The sequence below is a fragment of the Rhipicephalus microplus genome, chromosome 8 (assembly GCF_043290135.1).
Source record: "Rhipicephalus microplus isolate Deutch F79 chromosome 8, USDA_Rmic, whole genome shotgun sequence".
NCBI classification, from domain to species: Eukaryota; Metazoa; Arthropoda; class Arachnida; order Ixodida; family Ixodidae; genus Rhipicephalus; species Rhipicephalus microplus.
The window spans coordinates 68,557,001-68,573,717 of NC_134707.1; the positions used below are offsets into that span (position 1 = coordinate 68,557,001).

A 16,717-nucleotide genomic window follows, 5' to 3' on the forward strand; every position below is an offset into this window, starting at 1 on the left:
CGGACAGGCGGCTGCTCTGTCACTACTGGGACGAAGCCACACATGTATACTGCAAATACCAACACCAGCGCCTTGGATTTCAGGGTTTGGGCGTGAAGAACCCGAGGCCAAGGTTTGGCAAAAGACCCGGAGCGATCAAGGTATAGCTGTCCCAATGGTGGTCGCGGTGACATTCGTGACCACCAACTTTAAGAAGTCCATCTGCAAATATTCTGAACAAACTAGTGACAGCGCCGGCAGGTTTGCTCAGCCTTAGAGAATAAAACTAACGTTAGAGACCTTCGGCGTCGAAGCCACTAATGAATGACATGAGCATGGACCCCTATTAACGTGAGTACGTAGCAGCAGCGATTACGTGACGACCACCCCTGAATTGGGCAGCCAAATTCTTTTGTATTAGTTTGTAGTGCTCGACGACCACACCACCACAACGCTAGTGCTTATCAGACGCAGGAGCTGACTATTCCATCATGAAGAGAACTATGGTGACGCTTTTAGAGAAAGCTGCTACAGACCGCGCCACGAAAAAAGGTCCATACAGCCGCGGCCACGTGTATGTAGAGCACGCGAAAGCCGCTTTTCGCTCTGTGGGCCGAAACCTGGAGGCAGTGTCGCGCTCTAAAATGGTGTGTCAGGAGCAAGCACAGCTTAGTTGTCAGGCTGAGCACGTCAGAACCTGATACTGCCCCAGGGTGTCACCCCGCAGAGCAAACACCAGCTGTTCGCGTGCTCCACACTGTCTTGGCCGCGGCTGTACACCTGGTGGACACGCCATATTCCTTCCCGCTATGTCCAAGGCTAGAGTCGGCATTCGCAGACGTGCATTACGCTGCAGCTGCCTTTTACATCCCGACTGCTCCTAAAGCCTAATCCTATGCATTGTCTTGTTGCGTAAATACAGTGCTACATTTCACCTCCGAAAGCACACCACCACGTCGTCGACAGAAAGAGCAGCAGAGAATTATGATGACTGCTATTTAGGCATGTTCCGCGTTTCTGGCGACATGGAGATGCCCCCATAATTTAGCGTCATAGCTGATGTCGTGTGTGACGAGCTACGTGAGTGGGGCAGTCGCAAAAGGCAACTTGGCACTTTTGTTCACCATAGGCGTCGGCACAGCGCACAGCTTGATTACGCTTCGCGAAAGATGGGCGACAGGGCTTGGGAAAACCTTTAGTAATGAGCAGTGCAACTTCTTCGTTGCACAGCTATCGCTTTAGCCTACCTCGTTGATGGCGTTGTTGAATGTTTTGCCGCCATGCCGATGAACAGTGAACTACAATCGACATCGCCTGGAGTTTCTACAGCTCTTGCAAAAGTGTACATTATTTCAAGCTTTACGGAGCAAAAACGAGCAGCGTAGCAGAAACTGATTGTTAAATTCGAAGAGTGCTTCACTTAATCATCGATGGTGCTTGACACACATATTACGAAACACTATATACATCATTGCGCACACCGATGCCTCACCCACAAAGCAACGGCTCCAGTGAGTGTCAGCTGAACAACGTGACGCGATGAATGCTCTAGTTGAAAAAAAAATTCCAAGATGATACTAGCCGTCCAATAGTCCGAGGTCAATGCCAGTCATTCCTGTAAAGAAAAAGGACAAAACGATGCGTTTCTGCGTTGACTAGAAAAAGCCAAATGGCGTGCCCCAAAAGGAAAAAAAAGCGTTTACCTTTTGCGGGGCATCGACAAACCACGGCAAACGGGTTTTTTCATTCACACACTTGAAAACGAATACTGGAAGGTTGGGGTTGACGAACAAGACGGCGTAAAAAACCGCTTTTGTCACACAGTATGATTTGTATGAATGCAAGGCGCTCCTCTTTGGTATTTTTTTCACACCAGTAACATTTCAAAGAACTATGGACACTGTACATACCCATCTGACGCAAAACAGCTGCCTAGTTTACTCGATTATGTTGTCAAAGGACACTTGAAGCCTCACCTTCGAGGAACACTTCGAACGTCTGCTGGCTGTTTTGTAAGCGCACTCCTCTGTGTACGTTAAGGTGAAACCTAGAAAATACCCCTTCGGCTATAAATATCTCACATTGCTGGGCCAAGTGAGCACAGACAATGTTTCAACTGTTCCCGACAAGGCAAGCGTTGCTGCCCTCTTTACAGTTCTCCGGGTTAAGAAAGCAGTACGTTGCTTCTTCGGCATTTGCGCCTACGATCGCCGCTTCACCGCCAATCTTAGGGCCGGAGATCCTTAAGGCGTAGGTCAATCATCACCTGTTTGTATGCGTGCATGTAGTATATACCTCACAGCCTATCCACGAATTGAATGATGATGACTGGGGCGAAGCTCGGGAGGGTTTTATTGGCAACGCGTGAATCATCCGCTGGCCGCGTCTATCCGTCGTCTTTCTTCCTGTCCGCCCGTCTCTCTGTTTGACGCACGGAGTGACAGACGCAAGAAAGCAAGAACGAAGAGAAAGACAGAATAACCAACAGACTGACGGACGCTTCGCCCCACTGATCATTATTCACTTCGTGGGTAAACCGTGATCTTATTTTCTAGGATTACTGAGCCTCTAACTCATCTCACGCGTGAAGGCATACCATTAGTCTGGAATGAAGAATAGAACGCGGATTTTATCAATCTACGTGAGCGTGTTTAGGCATCACCAGTTCTCGCTCACTTCGGCAAAGACGCTGGCGCTTCAGTTCCTACCGACCCGAGCAATTGAGGCCTCGGTGCCGTCCATGTTCAACATAAAAAGGCACCGAGCGAGTAAAAGCTTACGCCAACCATCACCTATCTCGCGCCGAGGTGAACTGTTCCACCACAGGGAAGGAGGGCTTCACAGTAGTGTAGACCACCATGAAATTCAGGCGTTATCTGAACGGTCGTTCTTTTCAGCTAGTGACCAATCATTGCATATTCTTTAATTGTAAGCGAATTTACGAGACGAGTCTGGTCATCTGGCACGATAGACACTTCGTTCGCAAGAATTTGACCTTACCATCGTCTTCCATTGTTGTCTGGTGCATCTACGGGAGTTTGTGAACATTACAATAAACATGAAAGCGGCTTCCTGAATGCCTTCACTGCAACTGATGTGATCACACGACAACACGACGACGTCGAGATTCGCGCAATCATTCAAAATCTAAAAGCTTGACAGATGGCACGCCTGCGCATCTCACAACAACACACTGCAGATGCACGCTGCTATAATATTCGTCATTGCCTGGTCGAATATCATCAAGGAGGTCTAGTTTGGTTATGGACCCCCGTTCGCCGCGAAGTGTTGGCTGAAGAGCTCGTGTGTCCAAACTTCAGACCCTACAAAGTGGTGCGTCGCGTGAGTGACGTGAATCATAAAGTTGTCCCAAATGGTACCATGCCACCCTAGCGTCGAAAGCACTCTCAAAAAATTTCTCACGTTGTACGTCTCAAGCCGTACTTCACACGTTAATGCGACCATGTCAAGGCATAATTTTTTTCGTCTTAAATGTACCCACAGTATGTTTCTTTGGTTTTGTTTGGTTTATGCGCCAGCATTTGGGTAAGCAGCAGGGTGGTGCTTTTAGAAGGCAAAGGTCCACATGGTCTAGGGACATCCCGCGTCCTTCCTGCGACGTAGCCAGCCTAGCTTAATCACAGACAGACAGACAGACAGACAGACAGACAGACAGACAGACAGACAGATGGCCGCTTCGTCTCACCCATGAATATTAACTCCGGAGATATGGTGTGATTTTTTCGTGTTGATGATTAATGCCACCTGCTCTTAACTGCAGCGAGCACGAGCTTGCATCCAGGAGAAACAAACGAAGAAGTCGTGTGAGACAGCGCGCACTCTCGCTCAGTCTTTTTGGTTGTGTAGTCTTCTTGACTTGCGTCTCTGTGACTAAGCGGTCGGTAGTGTACACTACCGACCGCTATATATATATATATATATATATATATATATATATATATATATATATATATATATATATATATATATATATATATATATATATATATATATATATATATATATATATATATATATATATATATATATATATAATGAGGTAAGCGTGTCTTTATTGAACTGTTTTGCCAGGAGTCTCTCCTTTTGATACTTATGCTGTTCGTTGTTCCCCTCAGCTATGAATAACCCGCTTTATCTTCTGCTGGGAAACACGAATTTGGAGAGGGTGTACAAGCCTCTTCCTGCTATTCCAGCAGGTATGTATTGCCTATTTCCGGTACTTTACAGTGTAAATACGTTGGTCGAGAGAGTATTATGCTACATATCATAAGCCAGGAAAAGACTACATTAAACGACAGAGCATAGAGTGCTCATCGTGTAAATCTGCCTATTTTTCTCACAGCATGACCATGTCATGCTGTAGCATTTCGAAGAGAAGACTGCTTCGCAATGCTGTGTCAATGTAGTCAATAGTAAGAAGAAGCAACGAGTACTTAACTGTTATAGTATATTTGGTTCACGCGGATTCATTTTCATAGACGGAGTTGATTCGACTGGAAACATACCCGTCAAAGGGTCAAAGCCTAGATGTAGCAGGTGAATTAGAATATGTAGGCAGGTGTTTCATCTATAAGGAATGTTGTATTGCTCCGAGCGATATTGTGTTGTAGTAAGACTGATTAACTGATATATGACAGGCCTAATACCTGACGTTGCTTAAGAAAAAGAATTTTTCCATTTTTACCTAAATGCAAAGCAACAGTTGTAAAATTATTTTCAGTGTAATTACTAGAAGTAATGACTTTCTTAATGCAGAGGTTAGGCATTTACTAATGGGTAACCAAAAGAGACACGACGAAGCACTGTTCAGTATCAAGATACATAGTTTTAATATACCAAGAGATATAAGTGTTTGGAAGGAAGGAAGGTATATTATTCGATAGAGCTAGAGATTATTAAACGTGCGTATTTCTCATGAACACGTTCTCAAATGACGAGTCATTTTCAATTCACCCCAGGTGCATGTTCTCTTTCACTATCTCACGCAGGTATGTAATATCTGGTTTACCATCCCTAAGTGAATGCGTATACAGATGAATGGGTATGAAGACTAGAAAAAAAAACGAAATGCAGGCAGCACGTGATGGTGGGTGGAGCGGCGCATAGTAACATTCCCTGTGCAAACATTTCCCTGAGCTGGGTGCGATGTACCAAGCAGTGTTTTAAAATGGTTTCCGAAAAATATTTCACTTATTCCACTTTTTCAAATTAGCTTGCGATTGTGCACTTTTGTGCTTAGTCTCACTTCGCTAAACCCAGGTCCACAACGTGACAGCGATATGGAACCAGCTGAGAACTTGACGAAACGAGAGCTCTATGCTCGGTGGGTGACATGAAACACCAGATTATATGTCATATCATTCAAAATGCAAGCAAAGCCTTATTATTTTGCGCATCTTGAGATCAGAAGTGTCACAATTGCTAAAAACAGCAGGAAAATAAGTGAGCACAGAACACACGTGCGAGGCGCAAGAAATAATGCAAATCCTTCAGTTACGTGTTTTAGTATGGAGTAAGCAGTGGGTCACGTTATTTTTTCTTCATTTTTAAGTACCATTCACTGTCAAAAAAGGATGGATAGAATAGACTGTCTGCGGCTCTTAGTCACTGCTGACGCCCCTGACTGGCACACACTCGTCACCGCAACAAGTATTGGCCTCCCTGGTGTTGTAACTGGCCAGTAATTTAAGTAAGCCTGAAATCTGAAAGATTGACCCACAAAAAGCTTTGCTTGTTTTAAAATAATATTCTAGCTGATTTTTTGAACATTGTATATGCAGCAATGCGAACCCAGAATTGTGGTTTTCTATGTACCCTGCTCTGAAGAAAAGAATTTTTTTGCATTTAGGTTAAGCAGCAGTTTATAGTAGATTGTTTGAATGAATGGGGAAAAAATAATGAACTCGTAGTTGCACACAAGAAAAATTCAGCTCCTGTCACCAAAACTTGACCAATGCTTTTCAGCTTATTGTAAGTAAAGTGACTTCTGCTTTAAGAATTTGAAAGGAATACAGTCGCCGCCAAGTGCGCTGTTTCGTTTTAAGTCTTGTTTTCGCTCTGTGAGATACAAGTGTGCCACGACCATAGCAGATCTTTTGTCCACCCCGCATCTAAAGCCAGGCCTTTTTCGACTTGATTACCAGTAAACGTGTACCTAATATACGCAGCAGGCGTAAGCGGCCGCTCCGTATTCACATCAAGAAGCTTGACCAAAGGAGTTACTTCATTAGTACTATTATAATGTATCAGTTTGGCACGTTGCTGTTTTTGAACTTCTAAAAACAAAGCCCTTGCTTCTATGAGCACTTAGCGGTCATCATAAAGTATATAATATCAGTAGAAAATATGATAACAATGATTTCAAGGAGGCTTCCGCTTTCAAAGTCTCAGAGAGTTCATAGCACTACAGCTGTCTATTCTGTGATGACCTCTAATATGTCCCACGCAGCAATTTCCTACTTTTAAGGTCTCAAGCGCTTTGTTTGGTAGGTACGTGTTAGAATGTGCTTGATGCTGGCCAAACCTTTCCGCGCATCTTACACTCTGCAGGGCCGTCTGCGTACGCAGGCTTTTGGTGTGTAGCGACACCAAGGACCCAAGCTAACGAGAGGTTTCGACCCTCGCCCATGCCTAGCCATGCCTGGCTGAGGCGTGTCCGGGGCAATGGGGATCCTGGGGGCTGAGCTGACGCTGAGTGCTTGGACCTTTCGGGCTCCTCGGCAGAGGCAACACACCCCTTTGGCCCCGGCATCACCTAGACGGCGCCTCTAGGCTGACCCCCCCCTAGGGGAAATAGGCAGTCGCCTTTTCCTATCTCTCTTTCTTTACATCTTCTTCTTTATCTCTCACTTTTTATCTTTCCTTTCATCTTCCCATTTCCATTCACTTCCAAATTTCCTGGTGGCGAGGGCTAACCCTGTGTAGTCACCCAACCTTGGGTAGTTATCTTTGGTTATAGCGGCGATGCATGGCTGGCGTCTCCAAGTGTTTGTTTCAACCTTGTGGCATCCCTTTGTTGGGCTCGGTGGTGGGTGGCCACCATCGCTGCTGAATCCAAAATGTTTCTTATATAAAAGTCTTTTCCCGCACTCCCTGATCGCCACCTGCAAAGGTGGCGCACCGATGACAGCTTCTTTTGTGCACAGCCAAAACGGACCTTCCCGAAGTACCATGTAGTTCATAGCCAGAATAAAAAGAAAACAGTCCGATCTAATTAACCATTTATTGTCTCAAAAACGCTCACAGATGCAATTGACCCTGGCTATAAAGTTACAATTATGGGGAATGTCGATCTCCTTCTAGAAAATCGCAACCAGGCTCAGTACGAGAAGCTCTCAAAACTTGTGTCATTTGATAACATCCCAGTACCAGTGGGCCCACATAGGTTGATGAACACAGTGCGTGGCATCATATATGATGATCTCCTGGAGCTATCTTAAAGTGAATTGTGCAAAGGCTGGCAGGAACAAAATGTAGTGAAAGTACAAACAACAACAATCAGGCGAGATATTATACAAACCTCAACAAAGCACATCATAGTCACCTTCGGTAAAAGCAACCTTCCTGACTACATTGAAACGGGTTACTGTAAGCTTCATGTAGGACTTTAAATGCCGGATCCTCGCCATTGTTTCAAGTGTCCGCGCATCGGACATGGATTCCAAACGTGCAGCGGGCACGCTAGTGGCGCGAAGTGCGCATCTTGTGAACATCTATCTAAAAATTACACTTCAGAAGCCTGTTGCACTAACTGTGAAGGAGATCATGCTGCCTACTTTCCGATCATGCCCTGCGTGGAAAGGAGAGAAACAAATATTATAACTTAAGGTTAAGTTCATCCTGTCATTTCAAGAGGCACGTCAAGGGTTTTCTGCACAAAACAATTCTGAACCTCGCTTCGACGAAATGGCGAACCTAGGCACCGTGCCCAATTTTTCGGTACCCGCGAGATTCACAACAAGTGTGACTGCGGTTGTGCCAGAAGCGCCTCCGACTGGAGCAGCCTGCACTGCCTTGCCGCTTGTTCAAAAGGGCCAGCAGACTTCAGAGTCTGCTGGATCCCGGACCAGTGCAAGAGCAGTCAGGGCCGAAACTGCCATGAACATGTCTGCCAAGCAGGCACCATCCGCCACCTCGGCAGTGGTGGTGGACACAATCCAAACTCCTCCAGCACCCCAGACGCCGAAGGAAAGTCGCAGCTCTCTGGAGCTAAACAAGAAACAGAAGTCCTGCATTACACGGCCCCCAACAGCCCTTGTAACCTAAGGCAGCGTTTCTGTACACACAGCGCCTAACTACTTTAAAATAGAGACACAAATTTTACAGTGGAACGTCGAAGGACTCATGAGAAATCTCTACGATGTTCAAGAATTTTTCATAAACTGTCACTAAAGGTGCTGTGTGTACATGAAACATACCTAAAACCCAAGATCGCTAAATTTATAAGCCAGTATATTATTTTTCGAAAGGACAGGAATGAAGCTGTCACGTCATCTCGTGATGTGGTCATTATAGTCAATCAAGGGATTGCATTTAATCATCTACCTATTGCAACAACTCTTGAAGCAGTGGTTATTCACGTAGTTCTTCTGAACACACTCGTCATCATCTGCTCTGTCTTCATACTTCCACACTACCAACTTGAAAAACGTGAATTCCAATCCCTAATAGATAAACTTTCAGATCTTTATATTCTCCTTAGAGGTTTCAATGCACTTAGCAATCTGTGGGGTTACTCCCGCTGAAACGCTCGAGGTCACCTGATTGAACAGTTCCTTATTACTTCTGGTGTGTGTATTCTGAATCGGAAAGAGACTACATACTACTGCCTTGCCAACAACACCTATTCGTTAATAGACCTCAGTATCGCCTCTCCATCCCTCCTTTCTTTACCCACATGGAACGTCATCATTAAACCTTACGGAAGTGACCACTTTTTGGTAACGCAGAGCACACCCATATCAATTGAATATCACCCACAGGTCCCCAGATGGATCACTGACAAGCCTGATTGGGAACAGTTCTCACAGATTACTCATTAAGGTTGGACTTACCTATCCGGTTAAAACATAGATGCAGCTGTACAATACTTTTCAGCTTTTCTGACCAACACTGCGATGAAATGCATCCCGCAAACTTCTGAACTGCCTTGCAAGCGACGTGTCCTTTGGTGTAACACTGAATGTCGCCGTGCACGCAAACAACAAAACAAAACGTTCAGGTTGCAACGGGATTCGTCGACAGCAGAGCATCTTGAAAGCTTTAGAAAATTTAAGTGTGAAGGCAGCAGAACGCGCTGGCAGGCTAGGAGAGAAAGTTGGCAGCAGGTTTTATCAGGCATCACTTCATATACAATGGAAACTAAAGTCTGGAACAAGATTCGCAAGGTGGCAGGAGGACACGCATCTTCACTACCTCTCGTAGACACACAAGAGAACACCTTGGGAGACCAGGCGAACTTCCTCAGTGCCCACTTCGAAGATGTGTCCAGCTCATCGCATTATGCTGCATCTTTTTAATGGCACAAAACCTAAATTGAAAAAGAGAAACTGCTGCGAAAATCCTCTAAACGTGATTCGTACAAAACCTCTTTCTGATTGGCCGAGCTACAGGCATTGCTACATGTCTGCGATAAATCAGCTCCAGGTTCGCACCGTATAGTAACGAAATATTAAAACAAGTGCCTTCTGAAACGCAAAGAACCCTGCTTTGCCTGTATAACGCTATCTGTTTTACCAGTGAAATCTTCTCTGTCTGGAAAGAAGCTATCATTATTTCGATTTTTAAGTAGAGCAAGGATCCATCTTCTGTTGGTAGGTACAGGCCAGTCGCACTTACAAGTTGCATGTGTAAATTTTTGAAAAAAATGGTATATCGCTGACTTGTACATTACCTTGACACAAACAATCTGCTTGACCCATTGCAATGCGGGTTTCGAGAGGGTAGGTCCACCACCGACCGCCTGGTACGTATCGAAGCATCGTTCCAAGGTGTCCTCATCCACAAACAATACTTTCTATGTTCTTCGATATCGAAAAAGACTACGATACGACATGAAGATTTGGAATATCAAGCGACCTGTTCAGTCTTGGTGTGCGTGGAAGGATGTTTCCTACTATTGAAAGCTACTTGTCCAATCGTACATTTTGTGTCAGAGTGGGCAGTGTTCTTTCCCGAACATTTGTCCAAGAAAAAGCAAAACCCCAAGGATGTGTAGTTATTAGTACACTTTTATTGTCAAAATGAATTCTTTGCGTCTTTCCATCCCACAAAATATGTTTTACTGTACATATGTCGGTGACGTCCAGCTTCGATTTAAGTCTTGTAACCTGGCAATTTGTGAGTGGCAGGTTCAGCTTGGCTTGAACAAGGCCTCCAAATGGACTGAGGAAAATGGATTCCGGTCAAACCCCCAAAAAAGCACGTGCGTCTTGTTCTCTAGAAAGAGAGGCACTCACCCTGACTTTGCCATTCAGTTGCATGGTCAACGCCTGTCTGTTAATACCGAACACAAATTTTAAGGCCTAATTCTGGAAACCAAGCTAACATTAGTACCACACACTAGGTATCTAAAAAACAAGTGTATCAGAACCATGAATGTTCTCAAAGTGCTGTCACGCACTACGTGGGGGAGTGACAAAAAGTGTCTCATAAACATGTACAGGAGCCTCGTACACACTTGCTTGGCTTATGGAGCAGTAATCTATCAGTCTGCGACACCTACCGCCCTAAAAATGCTTTACCCTATTCACCACCTAGGCATTCGCCTCTCTATCGGTGTATTTCGCAACAGCCCCGTTGAAAGCCTGTACGTGGAATCAAACGAATGGTCACTCCACTTACAGAGATGTTACATGTCTTTCCTATGTTATCTCAAAGCGAAGGCAGACAAGGACCACCTTTCACGCTTCACAATTGATGACATGTCTACATGTGTTCTGTTTGAAAACCGGCCATCTTTGAGACAGCCCTATTCACTTCATGTGAAAGGCCTTTCTGAGCAAACCGGTGTCGCAGTAGAATAATATTTGATGGCTCCCGCAGCATGTCCGCCACCATGGCGTTGTCAATTCATAGATTGTGATGTATCCTTTTTAGAGATTACAAAGCACGCACCAATTGTACACATCCGCACATACTTCATAGAACTACAACGAAAGGACACATACCCTGAGCTCTTTACAGATGCCTAAAAGTCCAACACTTCTGTTTCATACGCAGCCATTGGCCGATCCTTCTCAGATACTGGCGTCCTGCATCCTGATGCAAGTATTTTCACAGGGGAAGCCTACGCAATACTTGCTGCTGTTGAATACAATGCACATATAAAACTACAAATGTCGGTAATTTACAAGGATTCTCCGAGTGTGGGGAAAGCCTTGAAAACGCTTCAAAAAGGGAAAAAACCCAGTTCTTGATTCACTTTATTCACTCTTGTGCACAGTCGTCTCATTCAGGCAGGGCGTTTTAGTCTGCTGGGTGCCGGGGCACCGTGAGATACAGGGAAAGGTTTTGGCAAACCAGCTGGCTGCATCCGCCGGCAACGATGCCGCTAATGCATCTACACCAATCCCTGTACTTGACATGAAACCATTCCTGAAACGAAAGCTCAGAGGTTATTGGCAAAACATGTGGAATAGGCACACAAGTAATACACTACATGTTATCAAGCCACAACTTGGTCATTGGCCGCAACTATCAAAATCATGACACACAGAAGTAACACTTACAAGACTAAAAAAGAGGACATACATACTGTACACATCCATATATTCTATCTGCCGGTGATCCATCATTGTGTGGGAGATGTGTACACATACATATATTCTATCTGCCGGCGATCCATCATCGTGTGGGAGATGTGAAGAACCACTTACGGTTCTCCACATCCTCGTCCAGTGTAATAAGTTAGTTAATGGCATGATTTGGCCGCAAAAGAGACACACACAAGAAAAAGAACACTCAAACGACAAGCACAGGCGGCCAAATCATGCCATTAAGTAAATACCAACTAGGCCAACAATCAGTATTATTACAGTAATAAGTTAGATACTCTAAGAAAAAAGCACTTTTTACTTCCCTATCGACAGCATCTCCCACTACGCCCTATGATGCTCATCGGTTGGGATCCGCTTCTTAATCTGCAATCTTTCTTCGCGTTTTAAAAGATGTTCGAAGCTTTCACCCCATATATTGAGGTGATCCGTAGCACGACCTCTGTACCGTGGTCCTGGCTGCGGTGACTACATCTCTGCCGTGGTTTATCATGACCTTTTGACATCCACTTTCACTGCACATATTTTGCGCCACTGCCATGATTTAGTACGTATGTTTACGCGCGTTAGCGTGAGGAATTATAGAGCCCTTATACAGCCACGCTCCATATCAATATTATCATTTCTACTCGCTGAAATAGCGCTCTTTGGCCATCAATTGGCCCTTGCGCCATAAAGCACCACAATTTATCATCATTTTTTTAAGTGAAATGTTTCTCACCAGCCCTAAAATCTCGTTTTTCTAACCCTGAATACATGAACTTGAAACTGACAAAGCAGACGCACTGCTCAGGTACGTTATTGTATTTTTCGAAACGCGCGAACGTCGTACAGTAGAAGTAAGTGTTGCAGAGAACTGGCTGATTCACTCTGTTTTCGAGTTATGTATACTGCACTACGTATGACCTTAAAAAATTAACATTTGAGATTGGAACCTCAATGATTCAAGGTTTTGTCGCGCTGGAGTGGTTTATGCAACTATTCCCTTTGTTATAAACGTTACATGACATTTTCCCCGTGGAAACGAAAGTGCTGTAGCGAACAACCCATGCTAAGTAGAGAAGTGCGCAATGACCTACGGTAACTAATAAATTACAGTTAATAAATAGGAAATAATAATTGTGATATAACAAATAGCTAGTCAGCGTGCACTTAAAAAAACATTTATCTCTACTCCAGTGAACATTTTCGCTGGGAACAAAGATTTCAGCTATTTTCTCAGAGCAATAAAGTAAACACTTTTCGCAAGTATTTGATGAAACATTTGGCACGCCTTAACTGAGAAATAAAATGCACCGAATTTAGTCAAGTGATGCAGTTATACCTTCAGTAGTTATTTTATCTCTGCACGCAATGGGTGTGCGCAGGAAGCTCCATCAAGAGAGGCGGAGGCAATTTATGGGGCTGATGTTGCGCTGGCTGGGGCTGATGATGTTTGGCGCTGATCTTAATCTTGATGTGGCCTTTCTAGTATTTAAAGAGTTGACGAGTGCATCTCTCAATATTTGCTAAAAATACAGTTTTTATTCCGTGAATAACTATGAGACCTACTATTCTATTTTTCATGAAGTTTATTAACAAAACAAATTCGGAGTACAAGAAGTACGTTGAAATGGACGATGTCACATTGGCGTGTCAGCGCGAAAAGAGGGGCATGATACCAATAAAAAGAATTATTGGCTTTTGCTGCATACGCCACGACGCTTCCTGTAAGCATTACCTTGCCTATTGTATTTTTCATTCAAAACACTGATGTGTTTTCGTGGCTAATGTTTTGGTAATTTTTCATTTCGCTTTGTCATTCTAAATACAATCAATAACGCTCGCTGCTTTTTTTTTAGGTCGCAAGCACTTTCCTAAAGTTTCCCCACCAGACCCGATGCGACATTTGAAGCCTGGTAAATATTTTCTCTCATTGTCACAGTTGTATTTGGGGTTTTTGGTGTTCTAATGAACCTAATATATTGAAGGGATAACGAATGATGAACGTACGGACTTAAGAAAATCTAGGCTTTCTGTCGAAACAGAAAAGCGATGCAGTGTAGAGCGCAGACTACCAGTTCTTCATTTCGACACCAAGAAGCCAATCTATTGATATACATATCACGCACGCCTTCTTAATGCGCACAAAATCATTAATTTATCCTATAGTGCCATCGCGCAAAACCACTACGTACTTTGTGCTGTTTGTGCACATGAACAAACATCACATTCTCTTAATTCCCAGAGAAAACAACGACGACGTGCGTCGTTGTTTCCTATAAAAAGATAGCACCGCCTAAGCTGTGTTTATGATGCCCTGGGCTCGTCAGGTTCAAGTCTAGGTGATCGCTGGGCTACGAATAGCCATGTGCTTGCAGTCTCTTAATGCCTATTTCCGTGCGTGTAGCTGAGGGCCATATCGCGAAAAAATTACAAGTAATGCAGGGTCACATTGTTCTCGATGCTGCTGATATTTTTGTTGATTGTTTTTAGGTTATTGGGTGTGCAGTAACGTTCGTATGGCAGTGATAGGCACTAATACTTGTTTGTGAAGTGTGAAACATTGCTGTCTTACATATAGAACGGCTAGAAAAGTATTGTTCTGAAGAATTTGTTTAATGAAAGCCTTAATCTGTTTTCTCAGGTCATAGAAGCAATCAATTTGGGAAAATGAAATAGTTTTGTTGATTTTCCTAAGTTTGAACATATATGGCTTAACATCAATACTGTAAGTGCATTACTAAGGGCTCTTATCATTTCACAGATCAATTTTTTTAGTTTCGCATAAAAATGCTTCATCTAACCCAATTTTTTAAACATCGATGCTAATTTTACAGCTGTGCAGGATTGCGGCAACACACTTGTATTAAATACCTGATAAGTAGTGCTGAATATCATCATTGTTTGCAATTTGGCTTGTCAGCGATGAAATGGACTTGAGCACTTGAGAGAAGAATATCAACATTATCTATATTTAGCAGGAAATTCAGAACTATATGAGGCAGCAGACGAATATTTAAGAACAGATTACGGTATCCAGTGATCCGAAATGTTGCAATCATCACAGCCATAGGTATAAAACAGCTCCAACGACCCCCTGTGACTTATGTAGCTATCTTCAACAAGCGAGGAGCTTAGAATAACGTTGAGATCTTTGAAACTACTCCTCATGTTTGGTTAATATTTTTGTCAGGGTATGGTTTCAGATCATAAGCTATAGTTATTAAAGAACTGGTCGTTTTCACACTTTCTGGTTGATTGCTTTTTTATTTTACCACTGCTCGTACTTTTTACCTTTGAAAAAGAGTTCACATGCAACTAATTGTCCAACAGGCCTTCCAAGTCCACTTCCCCCGAAACGTGGTCCTGCTACACCAACCAGTACGTATATCATAACCCAGCTAACCAACTACTTGAAACCCAGGTATAAAACAACCGTTTATTTGAAGTTTCCTTGGCAAGGTTTGCAACAACATACGTTACATTGACTTTTCAAAGGTCATGAATGTTTTATGTGAAACGCACATTGACGTATTGTTGACTTCAGTACATTCGCTATGAACTGGTTCATTGAGAGAGTTGGTAATTCATGATATATAATGGCGTAAACGTAGCGCGAACAAAAATGAAGACAAGAAACTCAACACGACAAGCGCTCTACTCACAACTGGGAACTTTATTGCTTCAACAGAATTATATGCCTAAACTTGTCGCTCGACAGTCCCCGCGCATGCACATTGAGAGCAAGGCGAAAGCAAGAACCAGAACAACAACAGACCTCCTTCACACGCACCCCCCTACCCCAACCCACGCAATGTCATTTCCTTGAGCTGTATCAGTTCTTTGTTCAATACACTCTAAGACAAAAATGGCCAAAATGGTAACAACGGCTGTCTCTAGACTCTGTGAACAACTGTCGCTCCTCGAAAAGACCAAGCGAAAGAAGATGGTCCACATGTTCGAAAACGGGGAGTATTTGAATTAGTCTTAGGTTTGTAAGGAAGCAACGGAAGGAGGAACTGCAGTAAATGCTCTCGTAACGTTACGGCTACTCCCCCCCAACCCCCAAGAATACCGCAGACAAATATAGGTCCCACCCACATTATTATTCAAAGCCAAAATATCATTCGCGCCAAACTGCACCAACCCAAAACATTAACATATATTGGCACCCGCAGATCATAGGAGGAACACTTGCTGAACACAGAAGTCCTTATATTGCAGCTGCCACAAAGGTCGTGCCACGCGCAAATCAAGAAATAAGAAACCAATGCGCGCCGTTCGTCAAAACCAATCAAATGACAAAAGACGCGCAAAACGAGGCTCCGAAAAATGACCAGAGGAAGAAAGTGAGCGACCTTCACCTTCAAGAGTTGAACGCGATAGCAAAATCTGGCCTCTGTAGCACCCTTCAACCACTAAGAGCATTCTTATTTATATGTTCTGTTACATACACACGTGCGCACACAAACACGCACACAGTAGATTGGACCAGCGTGCGCTAATATTGGTGAATGGGCTAGTTTTCGTCGTGACACCTGTCAAACAAATTGCTCTAAAGGGGCCCTGAAACACTTTTTTTGTAACCATGAAAGAAATTCGCTAGAAGTGCCTAATGCTGCACGAATTCAATGCCGCGAAAATTTCAAGAATCCGTCCAGTGTCAGTGTGGTTAAAAAGGTTCGTCGCATTCTGCAAGTGATTTATCTCTTCTCTTGTCCCGACGAAAGCAGTGGAACCTAAGCAGGAAGGGGTGCCAGGGCAAAGAAACTACCGCTCCTCGTGACATTGAGCACTTTGTTTTTCCTTCGAATTCGTGGCTTTTTCAGTGTCATCGTGCGCGCACGTGTGGCCAAGTAGCGGCTTCCCACGGCTAACTCAGTAACTTGATTTTGCGGTCACAGACGTACAGCCAATTTTTCGCTCACAACCAACGGGGCTGACGCCGTTGGCAGGTTTTG

General features: G+C 43.9%; 1 protein-coding gene across 1 annotated transcript in view; it reads left to right on the forward strand.

Annotated features, from left to right (window-relative positions):
- LOC142768582 (uncharacterized) overlaps nucleotides 1-16,717 on the forward strand; it is a 79,601-nt gene that overhangs the window by 47,615 nt on the left and 15,269 nt on the right. Inside the window, exons 5-7 of the mRNA XM_075870577.1 lie at nucleotides 4,116-4,196; nucleotides 13,616-13,672; nucleotides 15,090-15,137. Coding sequence (XP_075726692.1) covers nucleotides 4,116-4,196; nucleotides 13,616-13,672; nucleotides 15,090-15,137 — 186 coding nt within the window. The remainder of the gene's footprint in view (nucleotides 1-4,115; nucleotides 4,197-13,615; nucleotides 13,673-15,089; nucleotides 15,138-16,717) is intronic.